The 23456-nt window shown below is 39.5% G+C and overlaps 1 protein-coding gene across 1 annotated transcript in view; it reads right to left on the bottom strand.

The window, feature by feature from the left end:
- Nucleotides 1-220: 220 nt before the first annotated feature.
- Nucleotides 221-23456, bottom strand: part of LOC108772098 (mucin-17) — a 69247-nt gene continuing 46011 nt past the window's right edge. Inside the window, exons 3-9 of the mRNA XM_018537553.1 lie at nt 17975-18191; nt 11908-12062; nt 8671-11595; nt 6631-8583; nt 5541-6430; nt 1833-2132; nt 221-458 (exon numbers count right to left, since the gene is read on the bottom strand). Of these exons, the coding sequence (XP_018393055.1) occupies nt 221-458; nt 1833-2132; nt 5541-6430; nt 6631-8583; nt 8671-11595; nt 11908-12062; nt 17975-18191 (6678 nt within the window). The remainder of the gene's footprint in view (nt 459-1832; nt 2133-5540; nt 6431-6630; nt 8584-8670; nt 11596-11907; nt 12063-17974; nt 18192-23456) is intronic.

Here is a 23456-nt window from a genome sequence, read left to right as displayed (position 1 = left end):
ATTAATAGTTGTCGATTAAAGCAAACGGAAATATATCGGTAAATTTGAAGGACGTGTAATTTTCGTGTAGATTTGTTATTAATTATTAATAATTTATTAAACTGAAAAAGCTGACTAATTACATTGCTGCGCGAAGATTATCGATACTTCGCGATTTATGACAGGCAACGAGAGTTGTTGATTGCGGATAGTCACATTAAATAACCGTAATCGACACGGATCACCGACATTGTTTTTGTTCGGTTTTGGCATGGTCCACAGTGGCCACGGCTCTTTTCGATGATCTCTTGGCCTCCGATTTGTTGGCGCCGACACTCTTCGAGTTGGTTGCCGGTAGTGATGTCACCTTGGGCGACTTTTTGGTATCTTTCTGGTCGTTGGAGGCTTCCGTCATCTTGTCCAGTTCCGCCATCGCCTCTTGTATCGCGTTTTCCAATTGCATATTCAATTTACGACTTCTAGAAAAATAGGGGAGGAACGAGAAAATCGTACAGTTAGTATAGATGATCATCAACGACCGCGTGTGCGTTTCGATTCCGATTAGAACAAGAAAAATTAAGATCTAAAAGCTGAACAAATCGCGACTAAATAGCTTTTGTCAAGCATAAATAAATCACTTATCAGACAATAAATAGCTAAACAGTAATTATAATATACTTTGTTGGTAAAAAAAAAAACCACGTAAATATCCATTACATATATGTATAATAGAAAAATATATATACTTTTTTTTAGGAAAATTTTTACGAATTAAATATTGTTAACATTTGTACTTGCGCGATTACCGACGCGTGTTATAAAATCAAAGCTACATATTTAAAGATGTATCACAAGTATAATCTTTGCGAAAAAATTGTTCAATAATATATTTAATAATATAGTTTTATATTTTAAATGAAAATTTTTTCATTTTTTGTCTTGATTATATTTTAAAATAGTTTTTGAAGTAATTACTGATATATATACAAAAGTTCTACATCACACACGCCAAACTTTTTATATTATTTTCAAATACAGTATAGAAAATTTCATAATTCTTTCATAATTTTATCATTTTGTTAGACAATACACGTAATACATCCTTCAAATACGAAGAGGAAGGGGAATGAGAAGAAAGATGACTGAGATTGGAATAAAACCACTTAATATAGTAATGTCCAGTACATAAAAGTATCAGTATTCTTTAGCAAGATAACAGAAAGAGAGAATATTGGACCGCTATGCAATAAACTATGCAGGATAGATTTAATTAGCTGTTGGCTTGTTAATAAATGCTATACGATCATAAATAAGAAATTTTTTTTATTAAAGAAAGAGATTTATTTCCACACACATATTAGAAATAAATCCATTATTGAGAGCTTCTGTTAAATACTATCTACCCTGTATTTCGACTATATAATGCGATAAAAAAGTGGATGTCTTGTATTAAATTCACGAAGATCTACCTCGTATAGCACTTACCACTTTTTACCGATTTCTCTCTTGAAAAATGTATAATCGTATTTAATCAAATGTAAAACTAAAATTCATGTAACATCACGTGCATCTTACGTAGCCCCAGGAAAGCGACATTGTGCTCCACTTTATAACACTTAATAATTCTAAATAAAACAATAAGTTAACGTGCCTGTGTCACAGCTCTAAAGATCGAATGCCGAATGTAGAAAAGAAAAAACTAATATAATGTAAAAAAAATACTCAAGCATCTCCCGTTCTGTTTCCCCCTCGATATATTTTTGCGTTAACGCGATATCTATTAAAGATAACGAGACGTCTCTAAGAGATTCTCATCTTTCAATAGTTCATCCCTGTCGGGGTGGCTGACTCACTTCCTAAACTTTTTACGGGCGCGATGATGCGTCTCGAGGCCTTCGGAGAGGGACTTGAGAGCCTTGACATCGACTTGGGTGCGACCACCCCCGCCCCCGTACCACCGAACCCAAACTGTCATAGTACCCGGGGGGCCCAAAGACTCGACTTTCCCCGGCCAGGCCGGACTTCCTCTTGCTGCGCCCCACACTAGGTCACCGACCATCAGTTTCCATTGGTTTCCGTCGTCTACGTCCTTTGTCTCTGCTACTGAAGGTTCCAAAGAAGGCACGGTGTTTTTCAGACTTTTATCATTTCGGCTGATTGCGCGATATTGAAAAGAAGATAACATAAAGAAAGCCCATCTCCGAAAAAAAAAACTTTTGTACAGATATACTAGATAGGAAATTATATGTCACGTAGTCGTATAATTTTTAAAATGTAAAGATTGCAATATGGATTAATTAATAAACCAAATTTAATAATATAATTAATATTAAATTATCGATTAATTAATAACGAAATCTAATATATAATAATATAATTTAACATATCACTATCTTTCTCTTTTATTAAAACAAGCTATGTTTTCTCTTTTACTATTTTTAGCTTAAAATATTTTAAAAAAATCTATTTTGATGAATCTGATATGCATTATTGCACACAAAACACATTTTTTAATTTTATATGACTATTTTCTGACATATAAAAATAATCTAATGTTTTAAGATGTTGAACTTACATTTATCGATTATAAATGCATTTGGCATGATTATTTACATATTTGCTATATTCGAAATGATTGATGAAATTTTTGCTTAAAAATGAAATCGTCGCTTAAAAATGACTCAACTTTACCGCACAAAACATAAATGTAAATGTACACAATATCGCGTAATTTCCATCTCATACATCTGTTGATTTTGATTAAAATGTGCAACGCATAACAGCAAAATATTCCGGTATGCTTGTGGTGCGAATCGCAGAGGAATGTTCGAAACTGATGGTTCAACTACTTGGCCAGTAGTAATAATGTGCTTCTTGCTCGCATGTGTGTGCTCGTTAAAAATGATTAGTAGCTTCATTCAATGGTAGGCGAGATCAAAGGTAGAATGAAATATCAGATGGTTCGAGCACATGCAATGATTTTGTCGAATGAATGTTGTTCATTCTATAATTCCCTTCTCCATTATTTGTTCGCAAGATATCTCTTTATTTGTACACATTATTCGAATGATAATAATATAATAATATTGTCAAAATAGATTTTCAATTTATAACGGATTATAAACACTATCAACATTTATCTTAAATCCGTTAGGAAATAAAAAATTTTAATTTGATGGTAATTTATTCAATTTTAAATATGATCCTGTTTAAACAGTGGAACAATTGGATTTTCTACGCTGTTATAGATAGTAAACCGACTGCATTTCAGTATTAATACCTGACTTATCTCTCATATTATTTCATTATTTTAAAAGTAAATGCTTCGCAATCACATTGGAACAATTTGGAAAACATTTCCATCCTCGGGAATATGCACATGCTGTACGTAAAACATGAGGGTGTATATGTACAAGGTACGTCGAAATAACACACGGTAGTGAGCCACACCCCTTCCGAAATGAACGTATGATGAAGCCCCTTGGCCACTCGGATGAGAATGTAATTGCGAGGATAATGATATTAACAAACCTGACAACCAATTAGTAAACGCAAAAAAAAGAAACCATCGAAAACATTATTTACAAATGTCAGAATAGTTATTTCTTCATTTCCGCAAGCGATTCGTTGGAGACTTGTACGTAATGAACGAAAAGTCTCTCTGTTCCTTTTAGTATTGACACCACTTACCTGCTCCGCTCGACTTGTCGTTAACGTGGTTAATTAATAATGCGATGTTATAATGAATGAGTTGATATAAACTCGGAGAATTCAACTCCGATCAATTCACACAAAATGGTGCATTTTTCCGGCTTAAAATCTCGATATGAAAAGGGAAGCGATTCCTCTTAGCTCACTCTTGCATTCAATGCGCAAGATTCCAAATATATTGTGAAAAAAAGCTATTACCAAAGCAATTACAATGCAGCAAGCTTGTACTTCACCATGCAATGATATCACTAAGCATGTGCATAAGCGAGATAATATATTAATAAATAAGCTACTACTATAGCATGCAAAAAAATGATGGCATACATGATTTTCGATGAAAGCGGCAAGCCAAGTTGAATAATATAAATGATTTGATAATTTACAGTACGTGTTTCTAAATTCTACTGATGGGGCAAAGTTGTACAATTAAAGCACTCTTAATAATAATATTTGTATGATAATTATTTAATGACAAAGAGCAACGGAAATCATCTTTTTCTGATGATCGAAATAAAAAATCAATACTGAATGAGCAAAACAATGATCGATGCTTCACGTTTCTCACTCTGTCACAGAAATAGCACCTAATAAAAAATATTCTTTCAAAGAAACCCTTACGAAACGTGTCTAGTAAAATAATATAATTGAATAAAATAGTTAAATAAATAACTTGTTTAATAGTCTAATATTTGCTATTACATTACGAAATAAAGTTAAAAGAAAATGAATAACACCTTTTAAAAATATATGAAAATATTTCATATTAATCGTGATATATTAGTCTATTAACTTTTAAAAGCTTGTACTATTATAAATCTATGTTGCTCGTTTTGTTGCGAATCATTATCAGTTTCTTTATCGAACATTTTTGCTACTAAGCGAGACTACTCGTATACGATTAATGTCTAAGAGTACCATACAATACTGACCATCTTGGTCTTCATGCAGAGTAGAATGCATGGAATGGATGGAGTCCAGCTTTCGCTTGATTCCGCGGCCGAGGGCATGTTCCCTGCCCTCGCACCTCACCGTGCTCACCACACCTTCGGCTTGCTTCAATGTCTCTGACGTATAGATCTGTCAAATACAACTCGATCAACTCAGGCACAAACCTACCAATCGCATGCTTATATCATTTCAATGTATCATTCAATGCTGTCTTATTATTGCTTTTCTTTTTTCAAAAATTCCGTATCATAATTCACAGAATTTTATAATTTCTCTCGGTCAAGCACAGAAGACAAGAGCATTTTGCAAAATTCTAATCTAGACATAAGAAAGTAAAAAAAAAATAACGAAAAAGACAAAATTAAAAGAAGAGAGATTTACTCGGAAGATTTGAAAGTTATAGTATTTTGATCTTTGTCGCCAATACTTTTAATGCAGAAATCACGACAAATTTAATTTCTCGATACATGCAAATGATAATGATACCAAAAGAGACAAACTCAAACTCTCTTTACGCATGCTTATGTTGCAAGGTAATTTTTCATCAGGTATATGTTCAAAATCATATAACTTTTATCAAAAAATACTGTTCAGCAAAAATTTATTTTTTTCGTTGTTATATAAAAAGGAATAATTTCCTGATATTAATCCGATCAACACACGATTAATAATACAATTACATTATTGCGATAATGTACGATTTAAATAATAACGCTACGAATAAACCAGCGTATGCGCTCTCACGCCACAGCGCGGATGTAAAAATTATTAAATACAAACTAATTACAAACTTAATATTACCGAATATAAGCCAATCGCAACTTAATAATGCCACTGGTATCGTTTAAATTCAATTTACAAAATTAATATGAATTTTATAACCCGCGTGAAAAGAAAGGTACTATTCATCCGATGACGAGTCACTCTCCTCAGCATCATCGCCTTCTTGCGCATATATGAATTGATTATAAACATATGGATTAATGTAGGCTTGCTTATTAGGTGTGTAATTAACAACAGCAATACCATTAGGGTCAGACCTATAATTATACAAATGTGGATATAAGCCGGATGACTCGATGCCAACGAATTTTTGCGAATAGCCAACATTCTGCGGACAATAAGGAACGTCGGTATTTGATCGTTCTAATAATTTCTCTTCGGAATTTTGCTCGATCTCGTCTTGCTCCATGACATGTTGCATGATTTGAGTATCAACACGACTGCTATCGATGCACGATTTGTTGTCAAACTTGCCATTAATTTGCGGTAACATGGTGTAATGAGCATGATCTGGCACTAAGGCTTGCTGTCGATAAACATTCGCATTAGGGACATAATGCTGGCCGTGATAAAGGATTGGCTGGTAATGACCGTGACCTATGATTGGTAACGGATTGACCTCGATCTCCGAATAGGAAACGTCCGTCATTTCTTTACTGACGTTTAGTTGATCTTCCACGGTAGAGTGGTCCATTGTGTCTGAATTAATGGAATGATTTGGTGATGATGTGTCCATATGCTCCTGTGAGTCAGCGTATGTGTTTTCTGGGTGTGTCGTATCAGCCGGCTGGTGCATGTCTATTACAGTTAGATGACGGTTGACCTGCTCTACGTGGGTACCAACCTGGATCCCAGTTGTCACCGTCGACTCTACGTAGGTCTTTCCGTGCAAACTCGGTTGATTTAACGTAATTTCCTTGGTGGCGATACCCTGCATTCTCCAATCCTCCGACGCCACCTGTGTGTCGCCTGAGTCCGGTTCGCTGCTCGATACGCAATGAACCATGGGCTGAAAATAAATTGTGCATGATGTGGAAATTAATGAACATGATTATTTTTTATCAGAAGAGAAAAATCTTGTTTTTAGCTAAAACGAGAAAAAAGATAAAATATAAAATGAAAAAAGTTTATCCTTTTTCTCAATAAGAAATGAAATGTCTGTTTTAGATATAATTGAATAAATTACTTTTGTTTTAAATTATTTTTTACCGTGGACGATGAATGATGTCTAGCAGTAATTGGAGGCGCTGGCGATGCTGCACCATGTGTAGTAGTGTCTACAGCCGGACTATTGGATCTCTGACTGTTTCCTGGACTATGAGTGGTTGTGTCGGGTGGAGATCCTTGCCGCATCATAGTCGATTGCGCCACATTCGTTTGGTTCCCTGCGGTTTGCGTCGATACAGAATGCCTTGCCATCAATGGGCTGTGCTGTTCGTTTTGTTGAGCCGTTTTTTCCACGACTGTCGTGCTACTACTAGCAAGTACATATTGCTGTTGTTCGACATTTTGATCAGATAACGGCGAATTTACGCCGCTCTTCGGAGAAGATGACGCCGCTTTACCCTGAATCATACCGGAACTTAGAATATATGACTGGTTATCGAGATTTAAAGAAGGATCGACAGTTTGTCCGCCATTAGAAGCTGCACTTTGAAAATTTGGTATCTGATTGTTCGAGACCATGGTCGTCTGCTGCTGTACAATTGTTGTGTTCTGTTGAACAAAGGTTGTATTTTGTTGATTCGACGCTGATGAGACAGCAATGTTTTGTGCGGTCGCACAAGGTACCATTAACGTTTGTCCATTCATCTGTATGAATTCCTGCTGACCTTGCATGTTTGACGGTCTTACTTGCGAGGCGTTAAATGTCACTTGCTGGTTCGGACTGACATTAGCTACTATCGGACTCAGTTGATTCCCAAAAGAGGTTGTACCATTTACTAGGAATTGGCCGCTATTCGGCGAAAGAAACTGCGCTCCTGGACTATGCTGTTGTATTATCTTCCCACCAGTCGCTTGCGGCGCTCTTATAACCATACCGGCTGGACCAGCGGCCAATATGCTTTGACTTGGATTAAATATACCACTATGGCTTTGTATCGGCGTCAATACGTTCTGACCATTGACGTTCTGTATTTGAAACTGCATTCCAATATTACCCGTATCTTGCAATAATGTGGCCGTTCCGTCCGCAGACATTACCATGCTACCCAAACCAGGCACAATAAACTGTTGAATAGTGGGAAAATTCTGAACCATCCCGGCTGCGCCATTTAATAAGTTCACCGGTTGAAGAAGATTTATCTGCTGAGTTGGTTGAGGATTTGTAATTATTTGTTGAGTGTTAAATTGCGCGGATGCTGCGCCGGTCTGACCGTTCATCACAAGCTGCGCCGGTGCCCCACCTTTACCGGGTACAATAGTTAGCGCCTGAAGCATGGGTCCGCCTATGCTCTGAGTCTGAAAGTTTTGCTGAGCGAAATTTGATTGCGACTGCATCAACATACCAGTATTCTGCTGGGACGAGGCGATGTGTAGCATTGACGCCACGGTTTGTGGATTCGCTTTCCGTTTCTTATACGCCTTTTTCTTAGTCATCGTTGATTCCGGCGATAATAGCGCTGGTTGTCGATTTACTGTCATGCCTTGATTGGTACCGACCGTCCTGGATACATCTTGATTAGCGTCAATAATTGACTGTGTGTTTTGTATGACGTTACCGGTAGCAACCGTCAAATGTGGTATCTGCACGTTTTGGCCTATGCTATCCATCGTCATTACGCCAGGTTGAATCAATACTGGAGTCTGAATAGTATTCACGAGCACTGTGGGTTGTCCTATCACTTGCTGAGCTACACCCACCGCAGGGATTACTTGACTGACAGCTCCGGTCACGCTGGTAACCATAGGCGACACTGACAATGGTGGCATAGAATTAGCATTCGAAATGATTTTCGGTGGAGGAGGCGCCATCACGCCATTGATAGCCGATCCAGTACTCGCCATTATAAGTTGACCACCGCTGGATACCAATATATGACCAGGTGGTAATGTCGATCCAGCAGGATGTTTCAATATACCACCTGAGGTGAGGACATTATGAACTTGAACGTTAGGTTGAGGATGTTGCTGTTGTGGTTGATGCTGCTGCTGCTGCTGCTGTTGTTGCTGCTGCTGCTGTTGTTGCTGATGCTGCTGCTGCTGCGTTTGCGGCTGCAATGACGAGTTCGTGCTCGTCTGAGGTACTTGTATACTACTAACAACACTCTGAACCATTTCAAGCGGTGATTTAGACACGCTCATCGTCGAAGATTGACTAAGTGAAATAGAGGAATGTGTCGTAACTGGAGTACCCGGCATATTTGGCAACACAGTAGATTGTACCTGATGCTGTACCTTATTCGGTAGAAGACTGGGTATAGCAGGATTTGGTATCGCAGATGGTGTATTTATGGAAACAGTGGCCGTGTTTGCTCTTCCAGCTAACACAGATGTAATCGTATTACTGCTAACTGTATGACCGCTTGCCATAGTTGTTATCACGGATGATGTTCCGCTAAAAGTATTTATGGGTATCCTGGAGACTGTATTAACAGTATGTGGGTGAGGTTGATAGCCATCCAGAGAATTTTGCCTGGTTATTTGTCGTTTCATTTGTGATGTTAAATTATCTGATGTAGAAGAGGACATCTGTGATGGCGACGTACTAGGTGGAATGCCACTGGAACTCATTGTACCAGAACTTGGAGTTTCTGATCTTTGTTCTTGAATGCTGCCGATTAAAGATTGCGACAACTGTTGTTGCGCTTGTGGAGTTAGTATCTGCGATGGCATTTGGCCCGAGACATGGGAATGAGGTGTCGGTGGTTGCGAATAACTATGTGGTGTCGCTGGTTGTGATGAGATAAGACTCTGCGGGGTTGCTGGTTGCGAAATTCCAGGTGTCGAGGCTGCTGGTGTATCCGAATTAGCCGGACTATTTGTGCCGATAGGAGATCCATGACTGGTGCTCACAGTACCACCTTGTATCGGTCTAGAATCAGCTTGTGATTGATTGTTTGTTTGATATCGCTCGCCGAACGTCGACGAAGTAACAGGATCTTCGCGCTGATCCGTATGCATCAGGTACTGTCGCTGCATTTGCTGCTTATATTGATCTTGAATGTAGGACTGTGTATCGGCACTAGTGACACAGCCTTGACATGGACTGTTTTCAGAATCCGTGCCACTACTTGATGTCGGTGTCATACTGCTGTGTACAACAACCGGTGAGGTTGCGTGATTTTTTACGGAAGCGAATGACGAGGTACTCGTGGGACTGGCGATACAGGAAGGCTTTGGTTGAGGAATATAAGTATTAGACATATGCATACCATGATTGGTCTGAGACAATGCTTTCGAGTTATTGTTCAACATCCCCACTTGGGAACTACTAACACCAGTCTGTCGTGATATCGTGCTATTTAGCAATGCCGTTTGCTGAGCGAGGTACCCACTGGGATCCTCTAGGAACGAAGGGCCGCTGCTGTTGAATGTCGAACCTATCTGACCATTAGTTTGTGATTGATTATTCTCGCTGAATTCATCTACTGAACTCGGTGTCGAATGTTCTAATCCGTTGTTCGTTCTCGATAATTCCGCGATATGCTGTCGCTGTTTCTTCACTATTATTTTATTTGACTTCACCTTTTTCCGTGCAGCCTCGTCCGTCCAATTGGAAGGCTGTGGAATGTGATGATGAAGCGGTGGTACACGGTCAAACGAATTGCAGGTAACATTTTGAACCGTGACAACGGACGGTTGATGGGATGCAACCGCAGTGCGATTTTGTTGCCACGGCGGTGTTCTATTGTTGAAATGCATATTGCCGGACTGCCCGTTTGGTCCCATACCAGATTGCTGCACCTCAACAGTGTGACTGGCGTTTGGGCTTCGTCCCGTATGATTGGATAGAAACTGTTGTTGATGTCCCATCTTGGCATCCGTATTCGTACCTTTCGAAGAATCAAAATTCCGTGCCGGATATTGTACTTGATTCTGGTACATCCGCTGAACATTCTCATGAGGATTATTGGGCAAACCGCCATTTTGAACTACATGGTGTCGCTGCATCGAATGATTATGCAATAAAAGTTGCTGCTGCTGTTGTAATTGCTTTGCGTTTAGATCTTCATCAACTGACGACGTTCGGTTATGCCTATTTTGAAGGTCGATAGTATTGATATTGCTCATGGCGGTAGAACCTGTTTGCTGTTGCATAATGTCTACGGAGTGATGATTCAATTGTTGATTTGAATATTGCGGCTGAATGCACACTTGTGACATTTGCTGCTGATGCTGTTGTTGCTGTTGTTGTTGCTGTTGTTGTAGCTGCTGTTGAATCTGCATCTGGAAGGGATCCGTCGACTGAGATTGCATAGCATGTTGATTCTGTTGCGATTGTTGTGGTTGCATTTGATGTTGATGAAGTTGATGTAATTGCGGATGAAGGACGGTTTGATTCGATATTTGTGACTGCTGCATGTGATGCGCATAATTATCGACAGAATGTTGAGTATTGTAATTTGCCGATTGTTGTTGATCCACTTCCTGAACTAAATGCTGTTGCATATTGTGTTTTTGAATTTGCTGCAAATGCATTTGTTGTTGCTGCTGCTGCTGCTGTTGATTTAAATGCTGCTGTTGTTGTTGCATTACATGTAAGGACTGCTGATTTAACTGATTGATATAATGAGGAGCCTGCTGTTGCGCTAATTGATTTACTACAGTGTTTTGTTGTTGTTCTTGTTGTAAAATTTGCATGTGTTGTAACTGCTGCTGATGTGGTAACAACTGCTGTGATTGTTGCTGTTGCTGTGATATATGCTGCTGAATAAGCTGCTGCTGCTGCTGTTGCTGCTGCTGCTGCTGCTGTAGTATAAGTTGTTGATGTTGCTGCTGTAAAAGCTGCTGCTGCTGTTGGGTCATATTATTAAAATTTGTACCCTGCTGATTCATAATCAACGGGTTGCTCATCAGCATGCCCGACATATTATGTTGATTTAACCTCTGCGGAGGATTTCTCGCACAACTGCTCACGTCATGATTCTGGGAAGGCGAACTTAAAGACTGATGACAGATTTGTTGTCCGTTTTGTTGGACTTGCAGATTTGGGATCGCGATTGGCCATACCTAAAAATAAAATAATTGTATTTAAATACTTGAATAAGTAAAGGCTAATAATTAAAGATAATAATGTGTATTATTTATCAGATAAGGTGTTTAGTAACGTGTATTACAATTGAACTCTTTAAATAATTAAAAAAAAAAAAGTAAAATACAAATTTTGTTAATTATATATAGCTTACGTACTATATATTAATAAGGATAATAAAAATATTTATATTATTCAATATTGCATCAAACATTCAGGCAAAAGTACAACTGCTGACTCAAAAAGGAGACTGATAATTTGCGATTCAATTAAAACTATGACTTAATTACCTGCGATCCATTAGGCACCGGTGAACCTTGAACTCCAGTTGCCGCAACCGCAGCAATAGCTCTCTCCCGTTGTGCCAGAAGTTGCGAAACCGAGACGCCGGAATAAATGCCGCCTATGCCTCCTAATTTCCTCTTCTTCTTCTTGCTGAGACCATCTGCGCACACCAATAAAGTATCTCTTAATAAACCGGAATCCAATTACCTTCGATTCGCCGGCATCTATTTGAAATTGAATCGACAAAGGCTTTTCCTGTTCGGAGCGCAATTGTGAAAGACGATAAGTCCTCGGCGCTGTAGAAATTAAAATACGACTTATTCGCCCTAATCCTGCGTCACCGGCTTTCTCGCTTATTATTCAGACGATGTTCCAAGCTTCTTAATGAAGCAAGTGTTCCATTTGAAATCCTGCCGCAAGGTTAAATCGTATTTAGCCTGACATTTCCGTGCTTTAACTCCCCTTTTTGAAACGGCCTTTACCTCGACATTATCATTCCGGAAAACATCTTTCGCGAAATGAAAATATGGTCGGCAATAGATCAAGAAGCGTGACGAAACATCAATTCGGCCAATGTAATTAACTTGTTAAATAATTAGAGTAATATTATAGCATCAGTATTAAATAATTCATATAACAAAAATTATTAATTATTACAACAAGCCATTATTCTGCAACAGGTATAGATAAACGGATTCATAACTCAAATTATAAATAAATTTATCGCCCTAATTAAGATTCCTCCTAATCAATACATATTTATTATAGATCCAATTAATTTCCGTACACGGCTTCAAAATTATTAAAAAATTGCTTTAAAATTACTTTAAAAGTACAGTAAATTAATAAAAAAAATTTGTAATAATATAAAATATTAATATATTAATAATTTAAATATAGATTTAAAGTGCGTTTAATCATATATATTTTTATATTTGAAAAATTCTGGAAACTATATTAAACTTTTATAAGCTAGAGATATTACTCTTCCCCTCCCCATTCGGCGAATAATATAAATTGTGTAACAATAAAATTGATGTACATATGTAGAAAAAAAATATAATATTAACATTACTGATAAATATAATTGTTAAAAATATAATTGTTTTAATTACATTAAAATATAAATCATTTAAATATAAAAAAAAAATTAAAAATATTTTAATTTCCGAAAAATTTCTTTAAAACGAAACTTCATTTGTAATGCTTTTAAAACGCTATTATTCGCATATTCACGAAGAATTGCTGCAGGAATCATCGACACTTCCGAATTACCGTGATTTACGAGACGTGTTAGAAAGCAGAAGGAAGAATAAGGTATTCAGCGGGGCAATAGGCTAAGGGGATCTTTTATCTGTAAGCCTACAGAGAACAATTATTCTCCATGCGCGCCGATTGACGCGGGGAAGAGGAACCGAGTAATTCTCGACGAAAAGGGAGAAACATGAAAACGACGAGAAGCAAAAGTAAAAGAGGAGGGTGATGAGGATAGTAATGAATCTACGATGGTAGTAAGGCAACTTGTCCGTCCTGACTACGGCAGTTTAACCCGATTTTCAAGGGGAGAACGGTAGATTTGCGTAAAATCTTTGGATCCATTTTGTGGCTTCCGGGGTTTTCACGCGAACGCGTAAAGTCTCCCCGTCTACTTGGAACGTCTGCAGTCAATGGCTCGAGCAATAAACGTTCTCGTCGTTAAACCCTAGTGAAAGAGGGCGACGTAGTAATTGGAAGATGTAGTTCGTCGTTTGCGGCTGTTTCCAAACGCTACCTTACTCACTTAAGCACATTCGTTAAGATATTTGCTGCTAGCTTGCTCATAATAAACGACCAATTTTATGAAACTTAATTTATACTGATAATGAGTCCGTCTTTGTCTTTTTATTGCTCTAATTAAAAATATATTTCTCTGTTGAAACGTTAGATTTCTAAAATTAATTATACGTAATACAATTTATTATCATGTAACACCAAAAGGATTGTAAACATAAGTGTAGATAAATTTTAAAAACTTGGTTGAATGAATTGCACGCATGTGTATGATGCACGCTTATAATAGGAAAATTCTAAATCTCAGGATTCTCACTTAGTACCGCACGAGGAAAAGAATACCGCACCTGTAAAGGTGACGTTCGTAAGATTGCGAGATACATCCACTCCATATTGGTCTCACTGACGCAGCATCATTAAGAAGAAACGCTGATGGCATCGTCGGGCGCTGTAACAAGACAGGCGAACGTCGTAAGCCTACGAGTTCTCGAGTTCTAGCTTCGGTCTCGCGAAATGACTTTTTTCAATGCGTGCATAAAAATCCGTCGGGATCACGCCGTTACGTTACGCCAAGGCGTTGATGCGGACTGAGCAGAATGAGATCGAAATGCGCTTGCGCGGCCAACCGACGGAAGTGGGTGCAAGGGTGGCCTCGAGGGAAAAACAGAGAGAAGAATAAGGATCCTCTGCCGAGGCAACGAACATCACTCCCGGGGCAGGCGCAAGAATCACAACCGGACGCAGCAGTCGTTGGACCGCAAGGCTACTACCTCTGCTCTCCCTCTCTCTCTCTCTCCCCCTTTCTCTTCCCCTACTTGTGCGTAACCGTGGCTCGCTCTCTTCTCGTACGAAATTAACCCTTATCAACTCGGTGTCTACCATCACCGTTTTTCCCTCAGCAACCCCTCCAGGGGGGTTATAGCCTGGCTTCTTTTACGCTTCTTCTTTTTATATCCATCACCATCGCCATCTCTACCATCAACCACACCCGGTCGCGGTAACATTCTCGTTCCCGTCATCATCGTCGTCGTCGTCATCGTCACAGCCAGCGAAGGGAGAATGGATTCTTTCCTCTCCCCGAGACTTTATTGATCGTCGCCATGATAAGAAGGTACGGACCGACGGATTGATCTGAGATGGTCGCGTTGAATCGCTATACGATGTGAGTATAGCCAACAAGAAATATCTTAAGATTTATTATCTTTCTTAATGCAATTGGACTAATTCATATTAATTCTTTACATAAAATTTATACAAGCTCTTTCTCCCCTTTAGTTTCCCACTTGATTTATATTATACAATATCTTAAATTGTAGATATCTCATTAACCGAGATTTACCTTTTCATTTCGGGTGGGATAGATTGTGTTTACTTCATTTCACCCTTATACTTACTTCCTTAACAGAAGATTATTTCTCGCAGAAACATCCTATGTAAACACAAGTCTTCAGAAAAGAATACAAATCCAATAAACCTGTCAGACGGGTAGTACTAATCTGTTTACACGACACGATATCTTCAGTAGGCAACAAAAACTAACACACTCGCGTGCAGCGAAATCCACATGGAAAAAATTTTTAAGAGTTTACCACCTGTAACGAAAACTCGGTAGAGGGTGGCTGTCGCATATAGGGCGGTGAATTGGAGTTCGTCGCCCGTAAAATCGCTTCTCGGTGCTCTTCGGGATGTTACTGTAACTGCCGCGTACTACGTCGACGCCGAGGACAAAAGTGATCGATTGAGCTCCGGGGGAAACTATTTACGGAGGAAATTGTTTAGGGCGACAAAAGATCGCGTAAACCGCGCCCTAGATTTGAACAGACTGGTGTGTTACGACCGATTTAACAATTACATGACGCGTGATGATTCTCGTTAAACATGTCTATTGACATTTCCAATCGGGTAATGAGGTTGGATTTAATTATGTTAATTAAGCCTTGAACGACTGAACTACATATTACCCAATAGTGAGAAACGTTATTCCGTTTAATATTTTACTTACTTTTATTTAAATATATAGACAACTTTTAAAATGGTTAAAAGTATATTTTTTAAATCACACCGCAAACAATTCCCTAAACAATTCTATCAAAAATTTTAATACATAGTGTGTAAATAATTATAATTTGAGTATTTTTCGTATTGTGCGAAAGAAGTTAATAACGCAATCAACGTATTGCAAAACTTTTACTTTTGGTGAATTACTTGGAATAATTGCAATTTCTGCTTCGCTCTCGTGACCGATAAAACTGAAACAGACTTTCAATCATTCTTATTCCCAATGCGATATATAATCCATCGTACATAAACGAAGACCCCTCCCTCTTAAGCCGGCAAGTCAAACTGAAAATCAGAAAAAGGGGGAATTAAATCGGTTCCCAGCAGGGAGTGAGCGCGTTATGAAAACTTGGAGCTCGACATTCGACGATAAAGATTCATTCGAGCCTCTCCACTTATTCCCTTTACCGTCCTTCTCCCCTGTTGTAGAATGTATGTGTGTGTGTGTGTGTGTTTGCGAAGAGCGCGAGTCCGAATACACGAGCAACCCCCGACAGCCGGAGAGAAAGTCGGGAAAAAAGCCAACCCTGCCATCCAGAGCGTGTCGTTTTATATCACCGGAGAATTGGAATCGAAGCGGCGCGAGCGCGCGCATCGATGTTAAAACAACCCTATAAAGTCCCATAAAAACACCACGACCGACGCATATATGTATTATCCTACCTCGCACACCGCGACCGTAAACTTGAGTTAAACTTCAACCCCAGATTTGCAGATGCAAGCGCGAAACTACTAGCCCCCTTACGACGCTGCAGACGAGTACATCCAAATGCATCTATTTGCGAGCGGATGTAGCGAATCGGTTTCTTTTTTCTTTTTTGTTACTGGAAATATTTATTATCATAGACTATAAGCTCTTTAAAAATCATAGAAAAAATAATGCAATATTACATAAACGCTATTCTAATCGGAACTATAAATAAAAGTGTATAATATCAGAGAGCTTTGATAATATACAAATTAATTTTTTTCTAACACATTTATGGTTGAAATGTATTCGAATAATTCGACATCGAAGCGTGTTTCCAGCCCCGCTGTGAATAATATTAAAACGTACAGTTACGACGCGCGTAGGGTGAAAGTTTAATAACCGTTGGTCGCCGACACGGCCGCGCTCGGCTTTCAATCTACAAGCGGATTATAATTTCTAGCCGACGCAATTTGGAGTACAGGTAGAAGTAGAGATACGCCGGGAACGCGTCTATCGCGTCCTGCAACAGCCGCTTAATTAACGGCGCGGAAAGTAAGGGAAAAAGGAAGGTAGTGGGTTGTGGGATGAGAAGTGGGGTGGGAAAAGAAGTGACGGCGCTGTGGGATGGGATACGTCGGTTATGGGATTTGGTAATGAAATTCGGTGGAGAGTTTGGCGGCTACGGTGATACATCATTCCGCCCTGCCCTGCGCCTCGTTTTCGTCCTCCGTCGCACTTCTCTTGAGCTTTAATGCTAACGTAGCGGGTGAAGAAAAGACGATTCTGAAGTGGGGGAGAGAAGCGAAGAAGGAGTAGAAGGAAGAGTGAGTGAACCGACTTCGCTAATGCCGCAATTTCGTCGTCCTTCTTCTACCGTCGACTTTTTTCCTTAATGATCACGGCTCACTTGACGGGGTGGAAAAACTTTTGGTCTTCCTCCAATAAAAGTTGGCACGTGTTTCCGCGCGACGGTGAATAAACGTCTCGGCGATTATGGCGCCGGTTCAACGTCCGACTTGACAGAAAACTTTGTTAATACGCCAGATCGATAGAGAAAGTTCCACGACATGTGTATGTATGTGTGGATATGAGAGAAAGTTTGTCATAAAATTTGACCTGTCGAAATCGTCGGGGGATTATGAAAACGAATATTGAGGATGAAAGAATCTTGATTTTGATCGATCATAGGATCATTCGAGTGCCTAAAGAAAACTCGAAAGAAAATCCAAAAGTTTGACGCAAACTTATTCTACAGAATGATATAATCATTGTAAATAAAAAATGATGCATTTATCAAGACATAAATATTACATTATCCATTCATATTTGGCTTTCATTATGTTTCTGTTTTTACAAACTAACAATTTCAACTCATTAAACGTTACAAAACAGCAGCTTTCGTCTTGCGCTTCTAATATATATTTCTTATGTACTACATATATATGTATGTAGATAAAATACTTGTTCATTATTGCTTTTTGCCTGCTGGTAGCGATTTCTTTCGTTGGAGCCGGAATATAATCCGATCATTCTGGTAACATTCGTGTTCTTACCTTTTCTGGCTTTATCCGGCGACGTGGGCGAGTCGGCGTTCGCGTGAATCGAGGCCGTTGTCGGGCCAGAAGATAAAGTCGACGACGAGACCGCCGGCGTACAGGACGCAACAGGACTGGCGGCTGCAGCCGGCAGCAGAAGTTTCCTCTTATGGTTACAGAGCTTGGTCATCTCCCGCGTCTTGCCCTGATCCGGGCTCCAAGGTCGCGTCGCAACCTGAAACAAGAATGTGCATACCACTCGTTATTCGTCTGATCGTATCACAGCCGGTGTGATGAGCTAACGAGCTAACTTTGAATCACATTTCAAACACACGAAAAAAGTCGAATGTCTCCCAAAGTTTTGATATTCTCTCGAAACTTAGGAGCATCAATTTAGGATATTGGAGGCGGATCGTCGAAATTATCAAGGACTTCGCTACGAATCTTTCGTCGGCTAAATCTGACTAACCGGTGTATGGAATGTGGCATTTATTATTCGCAGTTAGTATACTAATACGCAGCGTACCCTGAATAAAATAAAGATGATTTCCTTTGCCTCTGTCTGATTTCATCGAGCGGATCACTATAATTGGCGAATACCGATACGTAAAGCCAGTAAGCGTGAAGGAACCGTACGAGGAGAAAAGAGGAGAGGCGAGAGAAAGAAGGGAAGACTTAAGGAGTCGATGGCCTCAGATTGACGACGCTCATGAATCTCATGATCGATGCGCGACGCTATGAACCAAGTTAAAACGCGTTCGAGTTGTAGGAAGGCCTTCGGGCCGATGCCCGTAATGGCTGAGCACGGGCTCCGTGTGTTACTTGTCAGCTCGGGAGACGTTCCGCAGCAATTTACGACCGCAAACACGATGCCATTACCAGCGTGTCGTAAATAAGATCATACCGCTTGATATACAAGAAATATTCGTAAAACGCGCGCCGCGCGAAATGTTAATTGTCATGGAGTTTTTCCGACAATCGTCGCAACTATCATCGATCACAATCGTGGCAATCGTAGCTAATACACGGAGAAAATTTTATATTTAAAATTACTATAATATGGTAGAAGCTGCGGATCATCGTGTAATTGTAAGTTTAATGCTATAACCATTTTTTTAACAATAATATAAAGTAATTTTTACTCCTTTTCATAGTAAAAATTAACTCTTTCCATGGCTTAAGCACTGGAATTAATAAAAAATACTTTATTTATGTGATAAAAATTACCATAGTAAAAGTTATGTCGCGCGGAATATTGTTGTGAGGGTCCATCTAAAAATACAAGACATAGTAAAATGTAATTTAAAATTGTATTAAAACTTAACATGAAATTTTCTCCGTGGGAGATGACAACGCGGGAAGAAGAGCATCATCGTGTGGCGTTTACATCGTTATTTTCAAATTAAAGATTAAACATAAATTAAATTGAATTTAAAAAATAAAAAATTAAAAGACCCGAGTAGCTAAATACATATTTCACGATAGAGACTTAATAATATGCGAGGATACGCGAGTGTGACAGACACGAATCACTGAGCCTTGTGGAAAGGAGACGCACGAGAATTCGTCGCATGAAAGGATACGTGGCAGGTTAATTAAGAACGACCCGAATACGGCGACGAGATTACAGCACTCGCGACGGTCGGCCTTGTATCATCGAGAATCCAACGAGTTGTCGCGCCGATGTAATGACGTACGCACACCGACGGTTAACTTAATCAGAACGTGTTTTCTGCGACTGACCTATTATCATTCTCCTTCTGGCGAGACGCTCATCAGAGATGATCACTTTACCAGCTAATCACGCCCACTCGCAATACCGCAAGGAGAGAAACGGAAAAGTTTGTGTCGTGACACGACCCATCTTGCAAATATTGCAGATAAAAAAAATTGCACCGTCGCGACAAACACATACACGGAGGCTAAGGGGAGGAATTATAATTTATGACTCAATCGATGAGACATTTTTTTATGAATTTCTACTTTTAGAAGAAACAGCAATAATTGTGACATTCACTAGAAAGGATAAATCTTTTGGGAAGAAAATTATGTGGATCATAAATATATAAAATATCTACAAAAAATGATCGAATAAAAATTACCGAGACACCGCAAACGTATATACGCGATATGTTGAAAAACAGTTTCCTTTCCGTTCGAAAGTCATCCGCATTCTTTGCAAAATGAAACCGCTGCAGGCATATGTATCACGTGCAAAGTGCGACGAGGCATGTACGCAAGGTGTTTGCATCACTACCTAAATAATCCTCGTCACCGAAGAGAGTGCATACACGCACCGCCGCCGCTTTCCACGTTCCATTATTTCCCGTCACATGCCGCCCGTTGCACGCGAGAGGTAATCACGAGCGGCGACCGGCGCGGCGGCGGCGGAAACCGTGATTTAATCCTTTTTCTCGGACGCAAAATGAGACACCGTACTGCGACAGCAACGACTTTAATACGATAGCTTTTACCCGTTCCCTTGTGCCCGGATGAACGTGTAGCCTGCAGAGAGTCTATCTCTTTCTTTCTCTCTCTTGATTAGACGATCTCGAAAGGGAAAATAAACCGCGCTGCGCGCTGGCTGTAATTACTACGCCAAACGAGCCAGCTAGTACACGCAGTGTTCTACCGGTTTTACATAAAATTATTTTATATAATAGGTTACTATACCGCGCATATAATCGGACGTATTATTACATCGGGAGAAAATGAAATTAATATCGCAAACTCTTTGAAATGTCCAGAAACAGATATGTCTGTGATAAAATTTTTTTCACGTGGCTGACACGCAGAAAATTAAGTACGAGTTATTATTTATAAAATACAGTAATATATCCTTATTTTTCACATATATAGCAATGATTCTAATTATAAGAACGTCTCCGATAAAATTTAATGGTAATGAAACAGAGAAACTAGTTACAGACGTAATAAACCTGTTGTGTGCAATCTATTCGAGAAGGGGGGCATAAATATTTAAATCTCCTTATTTACCAATACTAAGATGTTCGTAAATAACGCACGTTAATTACGAACGCTGCGTAAAACGAGCCAGAGGAACACAATTCGTGCGTGATATTTCTGCTCTAACATCGTAAATCGATATATATCCTCGTAACCACCACAATGCTCGAGTACATAAAGCCTCGTAGAACTCTCACATATACCGTTCTCTCCGATCGCGAATACACGACGATCTTCGCGAGTCTTATTTCAAGAGAGGTAAATCATCGGGTGCCACCACACGTCCGCCAACTCCGGATCTCGGGGCCCCAATCAATTCCACACGCAGGGCCCCCCTATTCCTCTCGCGACGCGACGCAACGCGCTGACCTCGAGGTCGTTAAATTAAATTTATGCCAGTCCCCTCTCGCTCCACGCGAACGTTCTTGCATTCCTATATATACCGTACACGTTTATCGTTACCCCGTGCGACATTACACTGAATTAACGTAACAAGGCTATTAGTCCGCGATTTTACGACTTTAATTGTGACAGCGGGACCAACCACGCTCATTCCCGAGCCTCACAAATTGGCTCTCGAGACAATCGCGTAGGGGCACGTCGTACGTACCTGTCAACTGCGAATAATTAAACTCACGTACGTACGTACGTATACGTACGTAAATATACGATTGTTCGCAGGCAACGTTCCCAGGGAATGTTGCGGCTCACGGGCTGAGTAACTACGCGTCTCTTTCGGGTAACAAGTGGCAGCGGCCCATTCGTTACAGCCAGCAAAAATGTTTTTCACTAAACGCTGAACTAGATATTGTATAATTGAATGAAACGGCGAACACGTCGTTACGTAAAGTCGCGTCGTTTAAAGCGAGGCCGAATCAATTATCGGAATCTCTCACAATTGTTCAGTTATTATGAATTTCCTGCGACGAGCGCAATGCAAAATAAAAGCGTGCTACGTAATTTGATCATAATAATCTATGCAGCACTTAAGTATACAGCTATCATTTGTATTTATTGCAATAAATTTGTAATATAAATAGGTAACGATATTAGAGTAAAGCTCAACCGTTGTGTGCGCGTTACAATAATAATATTAAGATAACTGATTTTCAACTCATTTTCACGTTACGACGTTGTACAGCTTTTCCATTTTATGGGCATTCTCCCCGTGACAGGAATATAAAATTTTATAGAGAGAAAAAGAGAAGAAATTCGCGTTATTAAATTCTGCCACTATTAAAAGTCTCGTGTCAAAGCCGGTAATATGGATCGACAATGAATGTTCGTCGACGTCAATGCGAATATCTAATTTACGATCGACGACGCTGTGTTCCCGCATTAATATCGCCATTATTGAACTCGAGCAATTGTCGGGCGTAATGAAAGGTGCAGCCTCCGTGTCTACAATCATCTATAATACAAAGAGCATTTGGCGCTCGCTGTCGCAACGCAACACACATTATGAAACAAGATGCAACGATGTGTAATTAATTTAATCGAATCCCCAAATTGTACGCCTTTTAATATTAAATAATAATGTGAAAATCGAAGTTGTTGTCAAATATCGTCATTTAACAATGAAAAATAATTTAAGTATAAACAAATGAAAAATAAATCTCGTCAAATCTCGATTGTCAAATTTAGAAAAGTGAATGAGAGCTAAATAACTCCGGCACCTTTAGTATAATGAATCAATAAATTGGCGACTGAAAATAGACTCGCCTGTATATATGAAGAGTCTCCAAGATATATTTAGGTCACTAGACACACCGGCAGTTAATTAATTCATTAATTAGCGACTCTTCACTGGTAATTGCGTGCCCGCCTCCATTTCTCACAAAAGGTGCTTACCTTGATTACGACACGTGTAGATACATGTATGTGTGCGTTGTATGTACTCGCTCTACTCTCCGAATATTCAATTAATCCCTTAATGAACGACAATTACATAGTCTGCGGTATTACACGCACAATGTGCGCCCTTGTCTTATTATAGATCGCAGAGTCAAGAGGGGAGAGATGATAAAATCGAAGGTACCCGCACACATCACGGTAAGCTCGGTGAGCTGTGACAGTTTCAGAAGTCAATCGTCGGCAACGTGGGCGTCGTCGCAATGTCGCATCGAGCGATGCGGGATTACCGCAGAGAGGGAAAAAGAAGCGCGCGCGATCTATGCTTGGTAATCCATCGATGATCATCTGGTTGGCTAAACTGATAGTGATTCATTACGCGATAAGTCATTCGCGTAGGATACAGTGGGAAGGAACGCTTTATGTCAACGTCGCTCGTGGCAGGAACGAGCGAAAGGGAGCGCGTGCTACGTGACGCTCGCTTAATTACCACTTGTTCATGAACGAGTGACCCGAATGATCATGCCTCTCCGTTATAGTCTATCACATGAGACACCGATGAAAATAAACGTTATAACGTAACAAAATAATAGTCCACAATCAGCAAATAAAATAATAATCGAGACATGAATGGAAGTAGACACACCTATGTACTTTTACCATCATCGATTGTTATTTCCGT

The sequence above is a fragment of the Cyphomyrmex costatus genome, unplaced genomic scaffold (genome assembly GCF_001594065.2).
Source record: "Cyphomyrmex costatus isolate MS0001 unplaced genomic scaffold, Ccosl1.0 scaffold18, whole genome shotgun sequence".
Classification (NCBI taxonomy): Eukaryota; Metazoa; Arthropoda; class Insecta; order Hymenoptera; family Formicidae; genus Cyphomyrmex; species Cyphomyrmex costatus.
The sequence above is the reverse complement of the archived record's forward strand: the minus strand, read 5'-3'. Positions and strand labels throughout refer to the sequence as shown.